This window comes from Chelonia mydas, chromosome 6, assembly GCF_015237465.2.
Source record: "Chelonia mydas isolate rCheMyd1 chromosome 6, rCheMyd1.pri.v2, whole genome shotgun sequence".
Lineage (NCBI taxonomy): Eukaryota > Metazoa > Chordata > Testudines > Cheloniidae > Chelonia > Chelonia mydas.
Window position 1 is genome coordinate 109954454 of NC_051246.2, and position 22807 is coordinate 109977260.

Sequence of the window (22807 nt, forward strand, 5' to 3'; positions counted from 1 at the left end):
AGTGGCGTGGGTCAGAAATGGATATTGAGCTTCCTGTTGGAATGTTTGTTTTAAAACCTAAGCTTTATGTTTATTGTCATTGATTAAAAAACAGTAATCTGTAGTTTACAGTCCTATTCATGCAACGGTCTCAAAGTGGACCGTCATAGTTTCTTCTCTTTCCTATTGATTTTTAAATGTAGTGCTTTGAATTAGGGAAGAATGTATGTACTGGGTGATGTCTTGATTAATCACAACTGAATGGTGCCATGAGCAGTCTGAGAGAGGAAAAATCAGGGACGAGCTCTGTGTTTTTGATTGACAATGAGTAGGGCTCCATGTCGGTCACGGAGGTCACGGAAGTCACGGATTCCGTGACTTTCCACAACCTCCGTGACTTCTGCAGTGGCCAGTGTGGCTGACCCCAGGGCCACCCAAGCAGCTGGCCCCAGGGACAGCCACACTGGCCGCTGCTGGAGCGGCTCTGCAGCCAGCTGCTTGGGCGGCTCCACAGCCAGCCACACCAGTGCTGCTGAAGTGGCCCCAGGGCCAGCTGCACCGGCCAGTGCTTGAGGGCTTCGGGCAGCTGGCCCTGGGGACCGCCTGAGCAGTGACTGGTGCGGATGGCTCCAGGGACCGCCTGAGCAACTGTGGATGGGTGGGAGCAATGGTGGATGGGTGGCCCTGGGGGTGGCCGGAGTAGCCACTGCTTGGTTGCCCCCCCCACAGCAGTGCCTCCCCGGAGCAGCACACCCTCCCAGCCCCCAGCTAAGATTTAGTCAGGGGTATTTAGTACAAGTCATGGACAGGTCACAGGCTGTCCGTGACCTGTCCATGACTTTTACTAAAGAACCCATGACTAAATCGTAGCCTTTACTATGAGCTTCCACTTGTAGCATAATATCTAATGTCTAATAAATACAAATATAAGCATCATTGTTGCAAAGCCTCCAGTTACTTTTCAAAGTGCCAGTTTGCCGTAAAATAGTGTGTTGATTAAACATGAATTATTAATATTTAATAAATCCTGCCCCATAACATTTGATATTTCAATACAGATTCCTTTTCACATATATTAGCTTCTTTATTATTCATGTGAGACAGTAAGCATACTCTCATTTTCTTTTCTTTCTTGTACTCTTATGATCATCTTCAAGATTGGATAAAGTGTCCTGCCCAGTATTTCACTTTTTGTTCTATTATAATATGTTCCATTTCGTCTTAATTAAAATAGGTGGCTGGAACCTCTTCCCACCTAGTTACAGTTGTGATGCAAAGGTCCTGCAAATCTGTATAGAGTTTTCATTTTCATTCATTATAAGATCTTTCCATGGTAGTCTTGGTCTTACAAATTTGCTGCAGCTTTGGTCCTATTTTGCCTCAAATTGTATCTTCAGGTATTTCAAATTGTCATTCAGCTTCAAGGAGCAGCTGATGGCTGTGTGGATGAAGAAATGATTTTTTTTTTTAACGTTTCCTTCATTACATCCCTGATAGCGTTTCCAAGAAGAAATCTTTTGTCAACCTAGCCACTGCCTCTCAGAAAGGTAGTTTTACTACAGTGACAGAAAAACCTCTTCTGTTATTGTAAGTGTCTACACTACAGCGATACAGCAATGTAACTACAGCTGTGCCACTGTAGTATTTGTAGTCTAGAATACCCATATTATACATTGGAAGCTCAGTTTTAGCGGTCATTCTTCAGAGCGTACTGTTTGTGTTTAATGTGCTGGCTTTTCCATTTATTTGCACATCTGAAACTGACATTTCCTGGGCCAAATAGCCATCATATTTTGAATGTTCTTTACATAACCTGAAATTTATCTGACTCCTGCACCTGGAATTCTGTGTTGAGCTCTGGGAACATATTACAGGAAGAATACTGACACAGTGGAGGGTGTACAGAGAAGAGCAATTTATGAGGAAAATATTAGCTAAATAGGTGTATAATACATATGACAAAGGGATTGCCCTTTGTGAGAATAGCTTTAAATATGATTTATTATTAATTAATTGTCCAAGAATTAATATATACCAAAAGACGAATTTTAAGTTTTAGAAGTAGTAATATATAATGACAGGTTTGTTGCAGTCTTTCACACACTGAAACCTGGAGCAATAGATATCAAGCTGGCTAACTAGAAACAAAAATGTCAAATCTACGCTATATCAAAAACCATATGAAACACTGAAGGACAGATTTTGCTGCTCTTGTGTATGTTGAGTAGAACCTTTCTCCACAAGGCATCCTATTGATTTTGAGTGTAGAGTAAGGTACTACTCAACATGAGCAAGGCTGACAAAATCTGGCCTTTAGTTAATATGTTTTAAAGGCAACATAAAGTGAAAATCTTCAAAGTAGAGCCAACCAGTGTTTCATAGAGAACTGCATGACTGCAGGCAGCAGCTTGTTTACTGCTTCATTAATGGTAAAGTATACACACACACACCTCAGAAGCGCACAGGCTAGTTATCCAAGCTCATATAGTGAAGAAAGAACAAAGAGGTACTGATGCAGATGTTAGAGAGTTAGTATACAGCTATTTCATTCTGCTCGTGTTGAACCAAGCTTTGTCTATGAAGAACCGATTTTTCAAATTACTGTATAAATTGTATAATGGGCTGATTAAAAAGGGTATGAAACCATCGGAGAACTTATAAAGACTTCACACGGAGACTAGAACATTTCAAAATTAATTTTTTAAAATGAGCTGCCATGTCAGAAGGAACACAGAGCTGTGTTTTGTCAGCCAAGAAGACTACACCACACTGAACGAAAGGGCCCGTCATGGAGTTTTCTGTTCACTCCTGGGATGCCTCCTTGTGGCTCTGTCTAGGGAATAGCTCTGCCTGGTCTAACACCCCTTTCTGTCTCTCTCTCACAGTGAGACCCATCTCACGCTCCAGGAGTGGCAGTGCCTTCTCTTCCTGACTCAGGAATGAGACACTCCCTCTTTATTGCTTGGCCCTCCAGCCATGTCACTATAGTTTTTCCCTTCCCGGGGTATCAGAGTCTCTCTGTTCAAACTGTCTCAGGAAGTCTTCCAGTTCACTGCCTAGATTGCACCACTTCCCCAAAGGCAATAGGCCTGCCCATTATTCCCGGTTCCAGCTCAGGACCCTCAAATCAGCAGCCAAGGTCTGCACTGTCTCAAACCTTGCTGCTGTTTCACTGAGCCTTTTCCTACCCCACCTCTCTCAAGCTTGCTTCTCCACCACTTCTCTGAGTATGACCTTCCCTCAGGGCTAGGATCCCAGAGCTTCTACTGTCCCCATGGGTTTTCTCTTTTTCCCTCTCTAAGCCCAGAGAGTGACTACAGGCTTCCATACTGCAACCTTCTTCTGCCCTCACTGCTTGGCCTTGTACCAGCCCTGGCTGCTCCTGCTCAGCTTGCTTCCATCCTCAGTCAGGGATTGCTTATCAAGCCTAATACTCCTTCAGGTGTGACCTAGACGTTGCGTTACCCCTTCTAAGCCAGACTAACCCTTTTTGGGCTAGCGTGGGGTGAACATCATGTCACAGGCCTCACAGGAGCTTTGCAAAGACCTCAGAGCTGAAGCTGCCAGAACAGAAGGTCCAGAAACCCCCTCTCCCCCACAAACATACAGTAATCCAAAGAGAATTTAAAATATAAAACCATGAGGCTTCCTGTTTCTTTACTTGGCTATGAAAAGGCGATTCAAGAAGCCCAGCTCACATGCCAGTTGGATTGCCTCATCTCCTTATAGGAAGCATACTCGATGTTCAGTGGTCCACCTATTTACTCTGACTAAAACTTGATATCATCATTGATCCATTTCATAGGCAGGAAACACCTGGATAGAATAAGGGAGTGAGACCTGGGTACTTTGGCTTGGCTCCAAGGGCCCCTTTTATTCTCAACAGCAGATTTCTCACAGCTGGGTTAAATCTTTTTCTTTTAGGTTCCTGAGGGAACACAGTGATAATATCAGAACAAGACTAGAGCTGTAATACCACTTTCAACTAACACTACTTTCAACTGAGCTGAAGTTTCCACCTATCTCGAGAGACCAGCCATTGTGAACGGTCAGACTGAGCTGAGGAATTTATTTACACACATTGGTTTCACTTGATAAGTAACAACAACTTTATACGTTGTCAGGTAGGAGAATCCCCACCCACCTCTAAGCAAAAGCTACACACTTGTTGTAAAGTCAGGAAGTCACTTCTTAATCCCAAAAAATAATTCCTAAACAACACCCCAAGAACTTCCCTGGGCCCAATTAAGTGCAAGTGTATTTGTTTAGACTTTGCAAGAATTATCAAATAACTGTATTTTGTTTTCTGCAGTGTAGTTGTAGCTGTATCGGTCCGAGGATATTAGAGAGACAAGGTGGGTGAGATAATATCTTTTATTTGATCAGTTTCTGTTAGTGAGAGAGACTTGTTTCGCTTATCAACAGAAGTTGGTCCAATAAAAGATATTTTGCATTTACTTGGTGTCTCTATTTTGTTTTCTGTAATTTCTCCCTTATCTTTAAATTCTAAGAAATGTTTATCTTTCTGTATGGCCATTGTGAATTGTGTGCCTCACATTGTATGCCTATTTGCATACTGAGCCAGATGCTGATTAAGAGATTGCAAAATCTACAAAGGCGTACACAGGAAAAGAACAACTGGCAGGGAGGCGTCCTGTTTGTTCATAAGAACAATAAATTGTTCTGATATATCTGGGGTTGCAAACAGACATCCAGGATATTTCACTGAGGAGGCAAGCTGACAGTGTGACTTGTCTCATGAACAGAACATCCCAGCTAAGCCTGGCTGTAAAACACTGGAAGGACTTTAGGTGAGCGTTGCTCTATAAGACATGAAAGTATCAAGTTAAGTAAGTTGAGTTTCTAGATTGAGTGTTATGATTTTATTGTATATGTAACCATTTGTTTCCAATAATTCTTCTACTTACAACTTGAATCTCTATAGTTTGTTAAATAAATGTTTAGTTTTTTGCACTATAAACATATCTAAGTGCTGTGTGTGAAGCAGAATGGTGATCTGAGGTGAAACTGCTCAGCTGGGGTGTATTGCCTCTTTTGAAGCAGTGACTCTGTGAATACTGTGAATGTCCAGTGGATTGTGGCTGGACACTTCAGAGAGATGGTCGGAGGGCTCAGGGGCTGGAGTGTGCCTATCACTAACCTGTAGAGAGAGAGAGCAAGGCCCGCGTAGGCTTGTGTTGCCCACAGCTAGAGGAGTTGGGGAGTTGACCCATGGCGGACACAGACAAGGCTTCCTTATGCTAAAGGGAAGTGGTAGCGAATTACCTCACAACCTTGGGTACTCTGGGAAGCACCACAGTGGCACATTTATAAGAATTCTGAAGTTCTCTTAAGTAAACTGAAATTCAGTGAATTTGTGAGAAGCCTCATATAGTTAATAGGTCAATTGAATTACTTAACAATTGTGGGATAGCTTGCATTGAGTCCCTAACTATGATGGTGTATCAGTGCACCATCGCGGGGTCAGAAAGTCAGAGTTCTTTCAGGGCTCCCTGGCTCCATAGGAAGTGGAATAATTTGTTACATTCATTTAAAAGGTGTAGCATATTTCCCCCTAATGTTGCCAACCAACTCTGCTGACTAGTGTGTGGCCTTGTCCACTAGGGTTGCCAACCCTCCGGGATTGGCCTGGAGTCTCCCAGAATCGGCATCCATCTCCTGGCGACTACTGAAAGCAATCCATGAGATTTTAATAGGATTTTTTAAGAAAATGACATTATGTCATGTTGGGAAAAAAAAAAAACTCCTGGAATAGCTTCAGTCAGAGTTGGCAACCCTATCGTCCACACTTGTGGTGGCATGTAGGGTACATGCAGCAACACACTGCAATGAAAAGCAGCCTGAGTTCACACTGTGGTGTGTAGCTATGCATTGTAGTGAAAGGCTCTGGCAGTGGGGGGCAGAGAGGAAAGGCTTCAGCAGCAGGGAAGCATTGGGGACACTACACTGCTAAAAATAGCAGTGTAAATGTGGAAGGCACTGCCTGGGGCATGTAGAGAGCCATGCACAGTACGTACCTTAAAGGTTATGGCATCCCTTTACTCTACTTGCCTAAGCCATTCTTCACCATCTGTACTGCTCTTTATACCCAGGCTAGGTGGCGTGTAGTGTCTGTACTCTATACGCTGCCTTAAGTGTACACATAGCCTGTGAATGTGGGTTAGTGCCTTGGCTTTGTCTACTTACATTCCTCTGGGAGCAACTGCGTGGTATCTGGTATAGAGCCTTCATGCTCCCACAACACCAGCCAAGCTTTATCCAGCCTTGCAATGATGAGGTGGAATCCTTCATCAGTCCTGCCTCCCTGCATGGCCACATAAGCACTAGTCATAATCTAGCCCTGCATTTTGTATAATGTATATATCCTCATGTTCTTACAGTATATAGGAGCGTAACTAGAGTTAAAGGGATGAAATTCAGAGGGAATATTTAGGTTGAAATATATAATCCAAAAACTCTTTCTGATGGTGAAATGTTCTAGGCTGTAGAATAATCTCTGTAGAGAGATGGTGGAATCAGTAATGTTTGGGACTTTTAAAACTAGACTGAACACAATACTAGAAAATCTATGGAACAATGGGAACAATTCCCCATTAGCACAGGTATGGACGGAATAACAATAGAGCTTTTCTTTTCTATTTCTTTAGTCTTTGCTTCTATAAAATAATACATAGTTACACTTTTGAAGCTTAAGTCAAATAATCTATAGCTATATGTGCAAGAGAGAGAGATTATTCATAGCATATTGTTATTACAGTTCTCAGTGTTTGAATCTCATTAAAGGACTGTTAAAAGCTAATAAATTTATAATGTGCAAATGCAGTGCAGTTTCCTTGGAAACATTCTTGTACAATTGCTTTATGATGAACCATATTCATTTTAAGAAGTGTGTAGTTAGGAGCCTGTATAAACTGGTAGAGATGTTTGTACTTACTTTTATTTATGTGATACTTTGGGGGGAAAAACCCAAAGATTATTCCTCTTTCAGTGACATAAATCCTTACTGATTCTGTGGGTAAGATCTTCAAAGGAAGATGAAGCAGGGGCATTTGCTAATCCATAGTAGTATTTGTGTATAAGTGTCTTAATGTACCCAGTGATCCTTTCTGCCTATGAAAATACATGTTTGTATTGGGTACAAAAGGTGCCTGCACAGCACTGAACTGTTTACTAGGAAAAGGGAGGGCAAATATGGTGGAGTAGCTTGCGGGATCAGAATCTTAGGGCTTGTCTACATATGGAGTTATTCAGTAGCTGTTCCTGAATAACTCCTTGTGTAAACAAGCCCTTAGTTATTAACGTCTTAAGATATAACTTGTAAAAATGCATAATGAAATGTTGCTTAATGGGTCCTCCGAAGGTTACAGCATTCTGTAATGCATCATTAACAGGGAAATAAAAATATTCTTTCTCCACCAGTTTCATTAGCCTTTCCAAAGACAATGCTTAAAACATGCCATTTCAGGATCTTTATAGTGTCTCAACCAACTTGAAGTTTGTCCATTTTTTCTTTGTCTCTGTAACCTTCAAACATTTCACGGTGAATGTCAGATTAAGCATTCAACATTTTATCAACATCTGCACATTTTTTAAAATGCCTCAGTAGTCAAGATTTTGTCGTTCAAAACAGAAGAGAATTAAGAACAGCAGCAAAGAGTGCCTGATCAGAACAGAAAAGAGAAAATAATGTATCTTCAGTGGCATACAGGAAAACCCACCCTGGGTTCATGGTGTCATACTCTAACCCAAAGGAACATATTTTTGTGGAAGATAAAGCTATAGAGTTTCTGACCTTTCTGTCCGTGACATTACCATCTGTTTCGGTAATTAAAATTGCCATTAAAATGCGTTCGATTGAGAACAGAAAAATAAATGGATTTGTCATTTGTTCATTTGCTCTTATAAAGTGCTCCATTCTGGTCTTAAATGTGCTGAAAGGTTAATAAGGCAAATAGGATTTTGCAGTCACAACAAAACATAGGAAAATTTAATGTTGGTATAGCATATGATTGAAATGAAACATTTCACATTATGAGAATATATCATTTAAAATGTACTGAGGTAGCATTTCATTTATACTTAATCATTTGGCACAAACGCACCTATACTGTGCAAATTAACTTTCTTTTATGCTGAAATGCAGTTTCTTGTTTGTATGAGTGTAGCATCTAGAAGTCTCAACTGAGATTAGGGCCACATTGTGCTGGGCAATATACATACGCTAATTAAAAACAGTCATTTCCCCAAACTGCTTACAGTCTAAATGAACAAAACAAAGAGTTGAAAAAACTAATTTCCCTTTTTTACAAGAGGTGAATTGAGGAACAGAGAGATTAATCATTAAGTGACTCACCCAAGGAGGCTGTGGTGGTGCTAGGATTTGAACCCAGATCTCTCCTAAGAACAATGCCTTAACCACAGAACCATTCTTCTTCCTCATCGCTTACATAAATCCTGAGTAATAAGACTTTTTGAATGTGAAATGCATGTATGCTGTGGTGGCCACTCTGGGGCCAAGGTGTGGGGCATGACATGCAGTTCACTTTACTTGAGGCTTGGGCTTTTAAAAAATCAAATATCACTATATGTCATACACTGCATGTACTTCATGCAAAGAAATGCTATGGACCATCGGTACAAAAATAAGTCTCTTAAATTTAGCTTTACTAAATGCTATTCATATTACCAAGACCATTAGAATCTATTTGAAACTGCTTTCATTTGCTTAAATTACTTTTCTTGAAGAATGCCTGAACTCTGCCTTTGTAAAGGATTTTCATTATGGTAGATTTTGTTGACATCAGAAGCCATTATGACTGCCTTTGAATGCAGCTCTCTTTTGTCCGGAAATGTTGAGACTGTGCTAGTGGACTGTACGTTTTCAAAGGCTTGTGTATAATAAACCTGCACATGGAAAAGCAGCAAAAGCTTTAATTAACAAATGACACATAGCAGGGTAGGCTAACTGACATTTTGCCTAAACAATGAGGTGTCCGGTGGCACCTTAAAGACTAACATTATTTGGGCATAAGCTTTTGTGGGTAAAAAACCCACTTCTCAGCCACAAAAGCTTATGCCCAAATAAATCTGTTAGTCTTTAAGGTGCCACCAGACTCCTCGTTATTTTGCCTAAACTGGCACCCTTGAGCATGTCATAAATTAATGGTCTAAATTAGAACAAAACAAGTTTAATTATGAGTGCTCATCATAGCAATGATATTGCAGTTATTTACTTTTGCAAAAGATCTTTGCAAAATGAAACTGAAATGTATATATACCTTGATCCCAATTACAAACCAAAATATTACTTCATTGGTTCTAGTGATTGAACAACACTTCTTAAAGTAAAAAAGCAGCTTTTTATTACATTTGTCTTTGTAGTCTGTCTTATAAAAAATTACATGCATATTTTGTATATTACTATATCCTATATTGCATAATTTCACTTTTTGGTTTGATATTTTTTAATCTGGGTGAAGAGGGTAATGTCCTTTCTCTGTGTTAGTAAGTGAAATCATTTTGATGTGAGGCACTAACCTGTTGCTCAGTGAGATGTAAATCCAGATTGCCTCCCCCTTTTCTGGCCACTATTTATTGTTCAAGCCATTTAAAATAGTTGAAACCGGCCCTGACTGGTCAACCGAGAATTCCCCTGCCATAGGAAAGCTCTCAGCTGATGTAAAGCAGTGTAGCCTGCTCTTATGCCAACTACCCCCTGCCTCGGATATAGGGCATGTTGGGGGAGATTACAGGAGTGGGAGAGAGTTCCTGCGGAATGAATTTTGGCATGGCATTTGTCCCCAAAGATGAATGAATGTGATTTCCCAGAACAGTGTGGAGAGGATGGGAAAATCTGGTCTGTTTGCAGCAGTAGCATGATGAGTTGGGAAAGGGAGCTGAAACACAGACAACTTTAGCAGGGCACACTTAAGGTGGTGGTATATGGTTTATGGTGATTGTTTTAATGGTGAGGTGTGTCCCTCTGGGAAGAGAGAAGGTATGTATTGTTAGATACCTTAATTTTTCATCTCTTTCCTTTTGTAGCTTTCCATTATGTATGTTATGTATAGATCAATCATAGCTGATACACAGTGTAGTGCTTTTGTGGATTATTCTATATAGAATAGAAGTTAAAAGATAAAGGGGTCAAATAGAAAATGTGTGTCCACTTCAGAATAAATTGACAGACAAAAGCAATATGGCAATTGCTCTATTTCTTTCTGAAGCAGATACCTAAGATTACAATGCTGGAGAAGAAGTTAGCTCTGTAGCAAGAGATTTTGCTTTCGCAAATCCAGTTTGAAGAGCCATGTAAAACAGGAGATATCAAATTGCATTTGTCATTAAGCAACATACAGATGCATCTATTTTTAACATTCACCAATGAACATGTAAAAACTGATTAACAATTAATTAATAGGAGTGTAAACTAATTTTTGCCTAGATTTACAAATATGTCCATTTTAATTATTTCCCCACTTTTTGACCTTTCTCATCATTAAAGTGATGCTATCTTACTGTATGAGTCCCAAAAAGTATGTAAAGAAAATTCCATGTGGCTCCTCTGGAGGATGCTGTACTTATGTTCTGTGTAAATATGTATATATGTACATTACAAAGGCTTCAAACAAACATTGTATTGCTGAGGACCGAAATGTATTTGAGTTTAAGCCTAAAACACTTTAAAAAAATATAGAAAACTGCCTCTTTGGATTACTATTTAAGATTTTCATTCATTGTCCCCTTCTACACTGCGTTAGCCTTTGTCCTTCCATGCAGCCTCTCTCCTTCCATGTCTCTGTTTTGTGCATCTCCATCCTCTGATCTTTCCAACTGTCATGGTTAGAATTTGACTCCTCTTTAATGATTCCTGTTGCTAGGTAACCATCTCATCCATTTCCTGTTACATCTGGATGTTAGAGCGCCCCTTTTGCATTAATAGCATCTTGATTTTTTTGTTACATGATTTTCCCTTAGTTTAAATCATTCCCAGTTTTGCTGCAAGCCCTTGAGATTCCTTATATTTATCATTTCTCATTCAAAAGACAGCTATAGTATATAGGAGTTCTGAAAAATGGTTTGTTTGGTTTTTTTTACTCCTAACAGTTTACCTTCCTTTGTAACACTGTACAGAGTTATCCAGGTATAGTTTTCACAGAATTATAAAGCAAAGGCTATATATACAATTATCACTTTGGGCTTTAAAAAGTCTAATTGTTTTTTCTATTGTGCAAGATTCCTAGGAATTTAAGTTTGAAGGGAACACTCTTACTTTTTTGCCATCTAAAAAGGCAAGCAGATTGCTGAAAATTATGTAAATTTCACAGACTTCAGGCTTACATCTTGTTGATTTTATTACAATGTGTGGGCACTACCTGCATGACCAAGGGTCTACAACTGATTGCAAACATTACATTTCCAAACTGATGAGACAGGCAAAGCATGTGAACAATTGGAGTAACTGCTCACATATCTGTATGTAATGAGATGACAAGTATCCAGGCAGTCTCATAGTTTTTCAGATGGAGGCAGTTTTATTCTGCGTATACTTGATTTTCACTAGTTTGTTTAAAATGTGGTCAGAGATGGTTTAGCTGGAGGACTTGATTAATACTCATCACGTTATTTTCGAACATTTTAAAATCCTTGTTTTTAGATGTTCAATATCAAAGGAAACAGAGCATGTGTGTTGGTTGACCTACACCATCTGGGAGCAATACAGGGGCTGATCAGTTGAGTCACTGCTGTCATTCTAAATTTTCAGTTGGGGCATCATTCTCTGAGCAGCCAGGGCAGTAGTTTCGCTGTCTATTACTACAAAAATATTCAAAGTTAAGATGACAATAAGGATCTTACTCAAAATCTGCTTTAGTTGCTTTATATCTAACTGTATTCTTGACTCAGAGGTTTAGTGGGATTAGTTAAGAATGAAATAAGATACTTCCTTTGTTTTGAGACCCATTCCATCCTTCATTCTGAATTTCCTTGGTTTCATGAGTCAGCCCCCTAATATTATTCTATAGTAGTTTTTGAAATTGTTTTTAATAAGCCATAAATATGGTTAATGGGTCATAGCAGATTTTCACAGCTGATAGGATTGGAAGGCGCCTCCCTGGGCCATCTAGTCCAACTCCTTGTATTAGCACAAAGGATTCTACATTATGTTTTTCAGTTTTTAAATTATACACTTACATTTATATTGTTCATTTCAATCAGCCAACCAGTTCAAGAGTGAAGGAGGGAAAATTTGGGCAAAGACACAGCAGCAAACCCTTGTGAACAGTACCACATATCTTTAAGGTCAACAAAGAGCAGACCTAGACCTCAATGAAAGAGCCACTCACAGTGTTCAACTTAGCCACAGAAGGAGAAGGAATTGAGGAGACCCTGCCTGGATTCAAACCTGTGGTACCATAGAGTCCAACTGTTTCACACTTGATGGCTAATTCCATATATCACCTCTCTTGCTTTTCATACCAATGCATTATAATGGTATGAAAAAGCAAGAGAGAGGTGGCATATAGGAGTAATGCATTGTAATGGAGTATTTTTTGTAGGTTTCTGACTCTACAAAACTTCCCTGCAGCTGGAGACAGGTTTTTAGATACCTTTACTGTGCTTCTCATTTCTGCTGGAGCACCTCTAATGAGTTTGCCTTAACTACCTCATAGGCAAACTATCCCACTGACTGTCATTATGGTCAGAAATTGTTTCTAGATAGCTAAGATAAGCTGAAAAATTTGAAGGTTAACAAAATTATGCAATAACTAACTATTGGACTTCTTTGATATAGATTTTGTCTTGGAAGTGAGAAAAAACAATCTTTCTGTAAATGGAAAATCAATTCCATATCCCACAGATGCATAGCCTGCTCCTGATATATTTCTTTCCTCACAGAACATAATCAGTGTTGTCATTATTTTTTCAAGGTATATTTTACTTTTCAGTTCAGTTGCCGCAGTTCTGAAAGATACAGGTATTTCCTTTCTTGCTATGGAGTAAGTAGTCTTCAAGTTGCTGTGCTGTTGGATTGAGGACCTTTGGATGAAAGTCTTACTCCAAAGCAATGGGACTATTCGTCTAGAGTCGTTTCTTTCAGGAACGAGCAAGGAACAGTAGCATGAGACTAGTGGAGGTTAAAGGCTTAGGATAACTCTTCAGTGCAATGCCCTCAGAGTTGCACATAAAGTTCCCAAGAGCAATTAAAAAGGTATCCCTTTGTTCCTCATAAATCCATTTTCATTTAAATTAGGTCTCTCATGCATCATATCCAAGAACTCTGGAAATAGTACTGTTGTATTGGATTTTTTAAATCATTTTTTCTGTGGGTTTCAGTACAAAATAGTGCTCTGATCACACAATCCATGATGTTTGCTTGTCTAGAAATTCATTACACTCTCATAGCAGCAGCAGCCTTTGGGCATATGTAACACATTTAAAACAGTTTAGCTACATATATACACAGTATTATTGGTGTGAGGTAGACACCAGTCTATGTCCCACCAATGGATTGAGAATAATTCCTGTTTTAATACTTTGCATGGTGACAGGTTTCAGAGTGGTAGCTGTGTTAGTCTGTATCAGCAGAAAATACGAGGAGTACTTGTGGCACCTTAGAGACTAACAAATTTATTTGGGCATATCACTTGTGGGTTAGCCCACAAAAGTTTATGCCCAAATAAATTTGTTAGTCTCTAAGGTGCCACAAGTACTCCTCGTTTTTTTTGTTTTAATACTGTGGATCAAATCGTGGGCCAATATCAAGATGCACTAAAGGTCATAGGAGCTGTTCACTTCCATGTATACTGGTTCTGCACTGGACTGACTAAACTTCACAACAGTTGGTCCCAGGGAATCAAAAGGGAGAAGGGTGGAAGGAGGGGACCTGGAGTATTTTTACCCCAGTGGGTTATTTCCTTGTCTTAATTGACAGCTGTCAGCCTCACTGTCTCCATAGGACTCATCAGTCTCCACAGAAATCACTTATTTGGGGAGCAGTTCAACCTGTTCCTTGGAAGGCGCTGTTTCTTTCGATGCCAGCTGTGAACTCCCTGGCTACCATATATGGTAGTTGGTAGGTGGAGTCACAGACGCTGCTTCTTGGAAGAGGGAGTGGTTGGGCCAGCTTTGAGAGGTTCTTGGCCCTCTGGACTAGTGTTGGATTCCACAGCTCCAGCTCCTGAATACTCTTTGATGCAGTAGCTAATGATATGGAATTTAACATTAATTTATAAAATAAAGTAGTGCATAAAGTGGTGCTAACAAGTGTCCCTGTATCCTTGTTGCCATGACAAAGAGGCTAATTTCTTAAGGTGTTGGATAGAAGTTTATAAGAAGAAAATAGTGAAATAATACTTCCTTTTATATATTGTTTAATTTCCCGCTGTGTGTCATTAAATAAATATCATGTGACATTATAACAATGCTTCTTTGGTAAAATAGATGTAATACTGCACCATTTAAAAATACTAGTGTGCTACTCTATTAATCATTTATCTGTATTTAAAAATATGCTTTATGTGGCTTTAATGCAGCAGTGCCCAAACTTTTTCTGTTCTGCCCCCCCACTACCAGTAATGGAACCTGTCCATGCGTCCCCTCCATTATTGCACAGCCAAGGCTTCCTCAGCAGAGGTACTTGGGCTGAAGGCAGAGCTGGGAGGCAGAATTGGGATGGGGGTGGAGCTGGCCTGGGGGCGGAGAGGGAACGAGGGCAGAGCTGGGCTGGTGGTGGAGCAGGGGACGGAGTGGAGTTGGGGCTGGGTGGTGCTCCCACCCTGCCCCTCATGGGGGGCTGGCCCAGGCCCCACCGTGCACCCCCCCAAACATTCCTCAGTCCGTCCCCCACATGGGGGGCGTGCCCTACAGTTTGGGGACCACTGTTTTAATGAAATACATGAGTTTGTTATGATAATACACTTGTCACCACTTCAAATGACCTCATTTACATTGTGAAATATAATCTGTCCCAACATAATGGGTGTTCTTGTTTCATAGGTGATAAAAGTCTACAAAGCAGCAGTACAACAGACCTTGGATGTCCTCTTCCTTCCTGAAGGAAAAGAATTTCTTACAAGCACGGATGCAGTAAGCCGGGACTCAGCTGACCGTACGATCATTGCATGGGATTTCCACAGCGCTGCAAAAATTTCCAATCAGATTTTTCATGTAAGGTTAACACTTACTATTATTAGAATGCTGATTTAGTATATTACATTGTGAGCAGAGTAAAAAGCTTTTGATTTTTCCTAAACCGCTGTGAGTTATTGATCAGTTTTGCTGCAAGTAGGGATGCGTGCAGCTTATATTAAATTACAGTACTTCTGTATGATTTGAAATAAGCCATTATAACGTTACTGTGATTTGTAAAATGCTGCTTACTAAAAAGCAAGAACTGTTTTTCTATTTTAGCAACCCTTACTTATTCTCTGTAACTATAAGTGTGAAGTGACCTAGAGAATTGTGAGTGCCCTCCTTGGAAAAGTATTTCCGTTTCACTGCCTATTCACTGACATATGAGCTAGGTTTAGGCAGGTACACAGGTAGAAATGTCAGTGTGTCCTGCCAACTGTTTACCAAAGTATTTGTTATAGTATCACCTTTCCCGCTCCAGTACCTTTCCCAGGACAGCAGAAGTGATGTATTTGAGGTGATCACAGGTGAAGGATTTGAGCAATAGCATGGTATATTCATGTAAATACACAGCAAAGGAAATAGCAGAGGAAAAATGGTGCTGGCAAAAAAATTACTTTAGCAAACACAGGTGTAACATTCCTTACAATATGTAGCAGTCCAACCAAATAATTCGTTTACATGCTGAATTATCAGGAAAGGCTGGCAGCTTCACAGGACAGTTAGTGAGTTAGTCCTTGCTCCCTTAGGCTCCTTTGAAAATCCCAGCCTAATCGCTCATGTAAGTTAAAGAATGCATGAGTGAATTGGGTTCAGGTAGTTCTACTTTTTTACTGGAAAGAACTGTACTGGCAACAGGATGGAGTGGATGATCTAGTAAGACACTTGTATCTCTAATTTCCACAATGATGTCTTTGTTCAGTTTTGGAGCAGCACACATCCTGGGTATGCAGTTTGACAGCATGCTAGTCTTTTGCTCTGGAAAGAAAACGCTTCAGTGAATAAACAAACTGCAAAGCAGGCATGTTCAGTGTACTGAGAAGTTTAAACAAGACAATTCTTTTGGAAATAGAACATCACTGAATGCGGCAGTTACTTCACGCTTTAATATGGGAAATAAGTACTCTTAGTTTTGTAATATTCAATTTCTAACCTTCAAGATGGGAGTGTCTGAACTTTACTACTATGCCAGAATGCGGATGAAAAACACATCATCTCACTACTCATGAATACACATTAAATAGGCCAAACTATCTATTTTTAATTTACTTTGTTCTGCAAAATAGCTGAACCCTTTTTGATCAAACTTTCCCCCAAAATTTGACTGGAAACGGGGTTCTCATTTTACACTCCTACATCTCTTCTGCCCGTTCTATCCTGTTTTACTATCATTTCCCAAGATTGCTTAAGTTTTTCTCCCTGTGCCTTTCTTTTGTGTTTCCTCTCTCTAATACTCTTTACTTAACCAAGGGTTTGTCTATGTGGAGATTTAGTGTGTGGTAAGCCTGGTTTAAATCTATAGCGCCTGGTTGCTGTACACTAACTGGTTGTGTGGATCCTGCTACTGTGCACTGGAAGTCCCATAGTGCAGAACTGTGGAACTTTTAGTGCTTGGTAGGAGGGTCCACATGGCCAGCTGGTGCACAGCAAGCTGGTGCACTGCAGATTGACACCCTGGCTTGCCATGCACTAAATCTCCATGTAGACAAGTCCTCAGTCCCCTAAGACTTTTTTCCTCTTGTCCCATCTTCTACTTGCTAGTAATACTTCACCATTTCTCGTTTGTAAATTTACCTTTAAGCTTTTATTTATCTTTTTGCTGTCCAACATTTGAAAGAGCATAGCATTCCTTTTGCCCAACGCAATAATCTCAGATGTTTTCACTGTGCCTAAACTGTGATTTATATTGAAACATAAAGTTGTACATTAGAACTAGAGATGAGCTAAAATCAGAACCTCTATTCCAATCACCCTCCTCCTTAGAATTTCAGGGGTGGGAAGTTTGTATTTGTATCCCTGGATCTCAACCTGCCCCTGTGACTTTGGCTTGATTATGAAATCAGAGGAGGCCCTTTTTCTCACTTTGGTTTGGATTTGGCTCATAAAGTTACCATCATACACAATTCTAAACACTGGCCTAAGGCTAATGTGGATCCAAAAGTCACCTCCTTAGTCTCCGTCTCTTCCTACAGCTGAACATTTTGAACTGAAAATAGTCATGTTGAAAAGTGACATCATTTGTGACTTCTGACGTCAGTAGGCTTAGAAAGATCAGTTGTAATTAACAAACTTCATGATACAAATAGCAACAAAGAGGTATTTCGTACTAGGGGGTAAATTTTGCCCCTGCCTCTGTAACCAGAGTAGATTCTCTGGCAGCAGAACTGGGAGGGTTTAGAGAGTTAAACTTGGACTATGGAAGGAGGGTGGGAGTAGGACTAGATGACCCACTGCTACATGGAACCTTTAGTCTTCCTCAGACCCCAGAAGCTGTTTGAGTGCTTTTGGGCTGAAACTGCCTTTTTAAAGGGGAGAAAGGGAATATTCCTTCCCTATGCATTTGCCCAGCTCCTGCTCAGCCCAGCTAATTAGGGTAGATACCAGATTTAATATTTGCCCCGTGTGAACTTTCAGGAGAACGTGTTGAGCAAAGTGGGCATGGATTCCTTTTAAGTTTCTTCCTGGTTACATATCTAAAATACGTCAGTTCTCACCCATCTTCTAATCATTCAGATATGTTAGATCTACAAAAGATTGCCTGATTAATTTGAACAAGACTGTATTTCAGGCAACAAAAATATAGGAATGTCAATCTTCTCAACTATTTTTTAGGAGCGTTATACCTGTCCGAGTCTGACTCTGCACCCTAGAGAACCTGCATTTGTTGCTCAAACAAATGGAAACTACATGGCATTATTTTCTATCCAGCGACCATACAGAATCAACAAAAAGAAAAGATATGAAGGGCATAAGGTATTATTCTTCACCGGAAACTTAAAGTATTCAAGACTATAAGTAATATAACCAATTTCTCTTCCGTTAACGTGTCTGCTGATACTGTTGATTTATAAACCAGGGTAGATATTAATTGACTTGCTTCTTTTCCTGTCTGATTTCCTGTAATGTAGTTAATTTAGAACGATACACATTATGAAGACAATGGAGATTAAAATAATGGAAGACTTTGAATTGTTAGCACGAGTCAATCAATAATTGGTGAAGCTATTAACAATTCACAAAGTCGTAGTAAGTCTGTCTTAATAAACACTTGGGGAAATAATTAGAGCATATTGTGTAAAAGAGACATTTTTAGTACATTAATGCATTTTCAGGAGGTTACATTAAATTTCCCTAATTAGCATATTGATTTACTCTTATTCTTGACTCTTTACAGGTGGAAGGATTTGCAGTGGGCTGTGAATTTTCTCCAGATGGAACACTTCTAGTGACAGGAAGTTCAGAGGGCAAAATATTTTTCTATAACTATCACACTGCTAGAATTATTCACACTTTGTCTGCACATAACCAGGCTTGTGTGAGTGCAACTTTTCATCCAGTCCTTCCGTCAGTTCTTGCAACATGTGATTGGGCTGGAGATATCAAGATCTGGCAATAATAAAACAGGGTTCCCTTTCAGAGTGAATCCAGTTAGTCCACATTAAAGACACGGGTGCTGGTGTTTCATCATAAATAAACCAGTGTATGCAATTTGAATTTTTCTTATGAATATGAGGGAGTCTGTTGTCATTTTGTATCTTCCATCCAAGCCTTCTAAGAGTAGGATTTTCAAAAGTCCTAGGAGCTGGTTTAAGTCTGGAAGTCAATAAGAGTTAGGCTAACACTGCGTGTTTTTGAAAATATCATCTAAGCTTTCAGGCTAAATTTATTTTTTATCAATTGATGCCTCATGGGGGTAAAAAGGAGGCTTAGTGGTAAATATTAAATTATACCAAAAATTAAAAAAAGACTGCAGCTTGCTGCTCTTAGTTATCTTAACATTAGGGTCAGTGTTCAGGTTAATAAATAATATTTTACATTTATAACATCATTTTTCAACCCAAAAGATCTCTACTTCCATGCAGTTCAGGATCACCATGCGGAAGAAATCTTCTCCTAAAGTGCAAAGGAAAAGGATCTCCTTTTCTACAGACTTCTGTTAATTATTTAAGATCCGTATCACCAATTATATGGTTCTTCTTCTTCAACTGGTATAAATTGTCATAGCACCATTGAAGTCAATAGAGCTATAGCAATTTAGACCAGCTAAAGATCTCTCCCAAATATTTTTACATAGTCAATTGTGTGTACGAGAGAGAGAAAGAAAATTCATCTTGTGCCTTTTAGTGTCAACTTTAACTCTGACTCACAAGATATACTAACTCTTTAAACATATACATAGATTATTTAGAAGTTGTCTTTATATTGTGATGATTATGTTGAAGAGATAAATATGTCTTGTGTGTCAGAGTAAAGACTGCTGCCAGAATGTGTGAGATGAATTTTCACATATCAGTATTCTGGTTAATTGATTTTAATGAACTACAGTGTTACAGAATATTTATGCCCATTTTAACTGAGTATTTCCAGATTTTTTTAACTAGTCTTTTTTATGATAAAGCTGTAGTTTGCAGATGCATTATTCTGTGATCTAACTCTAAATTAAGGAAGCATTTTGTTTGAGACGATCAACTAGAATAAAAGAGAGCATGTGCCACAGAAATGAAAGGGGGGAATCCTTTTTCTAATGAGACAAAGACCTGAATTTCAAACATGTGGTGGTCAGAACTGTAGGATAGTTAAGCCACATCTCCACATTTTGCTATGGACTAACTAGAAAAAAGAAAGTAAAAAGAGATGGGAAGGGGAGCATCCCGTCACTTTTTGCCTCTAATTTGTTTGCTGCCATCATTGGCATATCAAAGCTAGTTCTCTCCCTATTAATTCCATTATAGTATTTCAGTCTATGAAAAAGAACTTTATTCAGATACTGGTAATATTGTAGCTCCATATTAACCCATGCATATTGCTATATCATAGAATCATAGAAATGTAGGGCTGGAACGGACCTTGAGAGGTCACCTTGTCCAGCCCCCTTTGTGCTGAGGCAGGACCAAGAAAACCTCAACTATTCCTGACAGGTGTTTGTCTAAGATGGTTTTAAAAACCTCCAATGACAGGTATTCCACAGCTTCCCTTGAAGCCTATTCTAGTGCTTAACTACCCTGATAGTTAGAAAGCTTTTTCTAATATCTAAGCTAAATCTCCCTTGCTGCAGCTTAAGCCCATTATTTCTCTTTTCTTCAGTGGATGTGGAGAGCAACTGATCAATCCCCCTTATAACAACCCTTAACGTTTTTGAAGACTGTTATCAGGTCCCCCCTCAGTCCTCTTTTCTAAAGACTAAACTTGCCCAGTTTTTTTTAACCTTTCGTCATAGTTCAGGGTGTCTAAACCTTTTATCATTTTTGTTGCTGTCCTCTGGACTCTCTCCAATTTGTCCACATCTTTTGTTTTAAAGTGTGTTGGCCATAGGCGCTGACTCCATGGGTGCTTCAGGGCTGGAGCACCCACGGGGAAAAAATGGTGGGTGCTGAGCACACACTGGCAGCCCCCCTATCAGCTGTCTCCCACCCCATCCCCCAGCACCTTCAGCCCCCTGGACCCCATGGATCAGCGTCTCCCCCTCCCTCCCTGCACCTCCCACCCACCGCAACCAGCTGTTTCGCAGCATTCAGGAGGCTGGGAGGGAGGAGTGAGGACGCGACGCATTCGGGGGAGGGGCTGGAACTGGGTGGGAAGAGGTGGGTCGGGGTGAAGCGGGGGCGGGAAGAGGCGGGTCGAGGGTGGGGTGGGAAGAGGTGGGACATTGGGGGAAGGGGTGGAGTGGGGGTAGGCTGACCCGATAGCAAATGTGAAAAATCGGGACGGGGGTGGGGGTTAATTGGCGCCTACATAAGAAAAAGCCCCAAATATCGGGACTGTCCCGATAAAATCGGGACATCTGGTCACCCTAAGTGGGGGCAGGGTCTGGGTTGGAGCCGGGGGTCAAGCACCCCCCCGGCACTTTGAAAAGTCGGTGCCTGTGATGGTGGCCAAAACTGGAGATATATATCTATTAATGTATGTACATATGATATATGTTTGTAACCTACCTGGGTCTAAAAAAAGTAAATATATAAATAGTGTATATATATTTATGTATTTAAATGCCCTGACACAAAATAAGACTTAGTGTATGATATGTATTCATTCAAATAGCAAATCATCTACTTACAGAGTGAAGCTAAATAAAATGAAAACCCAACCACAGTCTCTGAACTGGTAAATAGAGAGCTGCACAGATATAAAATTTGGATAAACATCCATCTGCAATCCGCAAACATGGTCCAAGGAAATCTGCAGATATAAAGCAGATATCTGCAGGTTTGCAGGGCTCTACTGATGAAATATTAAATTCTTAAAACATTAAAAACCACCACCCTCTTGTTGAGCTCTGTTGGAATCAAGGTGAGCTGAAATGCTTTTTAAATACATATAAAATCTGATTCATTAAGCACCAAGTCCTCCTTATCTTTACTCACGCAGGTAGTGCTTTGGGAGTCAATGGGACAACACACTTGAGTCAGACAAGTAAGATTTAGCCATCAGAGAATATGTGGTTAGAATTAAGAATTACAAATAAATACTTCTATTATAAAATATAATTATTTAAAAATAATGTATCCTTTTATTTTTCCACCTTGGATTGAGTGCAGGGTTCTGTGTTTCAAATGCAAGAGTTGATGTCATCACTATCACCTATAGTGTGCACAGCTTTATTCATATGTCTTTGCCTGAGACGTTTGTAATATGCCCATCACCAGAGCTGATGGAGTTAAGGCTGGCACCAACTTTTGCAGTCAAGGCCGTGGTTTACTTTTAAAATGCATTAATTTATAATAGTAGTCTTGTGCCTATATTTTCTTGAGCCATAGTCCTCCAAAATGATCCAGGCCTGTGCAGAGTCCCACTAATTTCAGAAGGACTCCACATGTGCTTTGCAAGATCAGGACTGTAGGGCCTTAACCTGCGCCACAGAAGTCAATAGGATTTTATGTCCAAAACAGTTGATAGTATTCAGTTTTATAGAGCATTTCAGTACCATCTTTAAGGTTTGTTTCGGCTGTTGGTCTTGAGAGTCTGTTTATTCATGTTTGTGTTGTATATTTACAAATAGAGTGTTAAGGTGCCAGAGCAATTTAACACTCTTCTTTGTGTTGGTAATTTGAATAAAAAGAAAACAAATTAATCCATAGAGTTATCTTTGGGTGTCTTATTTTGGACATGATATTATTTCCATCATTCTTCCTATTGCTTAGAATGTTGCATATCTTCTTTATTCTTCATGACTCTATAGTTAAGGCTGAGTTCCATTTTGCACTTAAAGAAGAGATTTAGCCTCTCGTTGTTCATCTAAAATATTGTGTATCCTCTCCAAACTTATAGCATTTACTCTTTGAGTAAAGAATGAATATTCTGAGAATTTACAAATAAATCCGTTACTTTGAGTTTGTTAATTTTAAAATAATTCCTTTGAGAAATTTAGCCTGTCAGTCTTTTTTGACCTGAATGATCTTAATAATGGAATAACAGACTCAGACTTTCAAAATCTTGTACATATGCTGTATTTGAAAAT

At 39.6% G+C, this 22807-nt stretch overlaps 1 protein-coding gene across 3 annotated transcripts in view; it reads left to right on the top strand.

Moving 5' to 3' along the window:
- The window catches only part of WDR25 (WD repeat domain 25), a 125632-nt gene extending 104196 nt beyond the window's left edge, over positions 1–21436 (top strand). For all 3 annotated transcript variants that reach the window (XM_037900945.2, XM_007064962.4, XM_037900947.2), the window contains 3 exons: positions 14998–15168; positions 17965–18105; positions 18527–21436. In XM_037900945.2, the coding sequence (XP_037756873.1) occupies positions 14998–15168; positions 17965–18105; positions 18527–18748 (534 nt within the window). In that variant the 3' untranslated portion in view covers positions 18749–21436. The remainder of the gene's footprint in view (positions 1–14997; positions 15169–17964; positions 18106–18526) is intronic.
- Positions 21437–22807: the final 1371 nt, after the last annotated feature.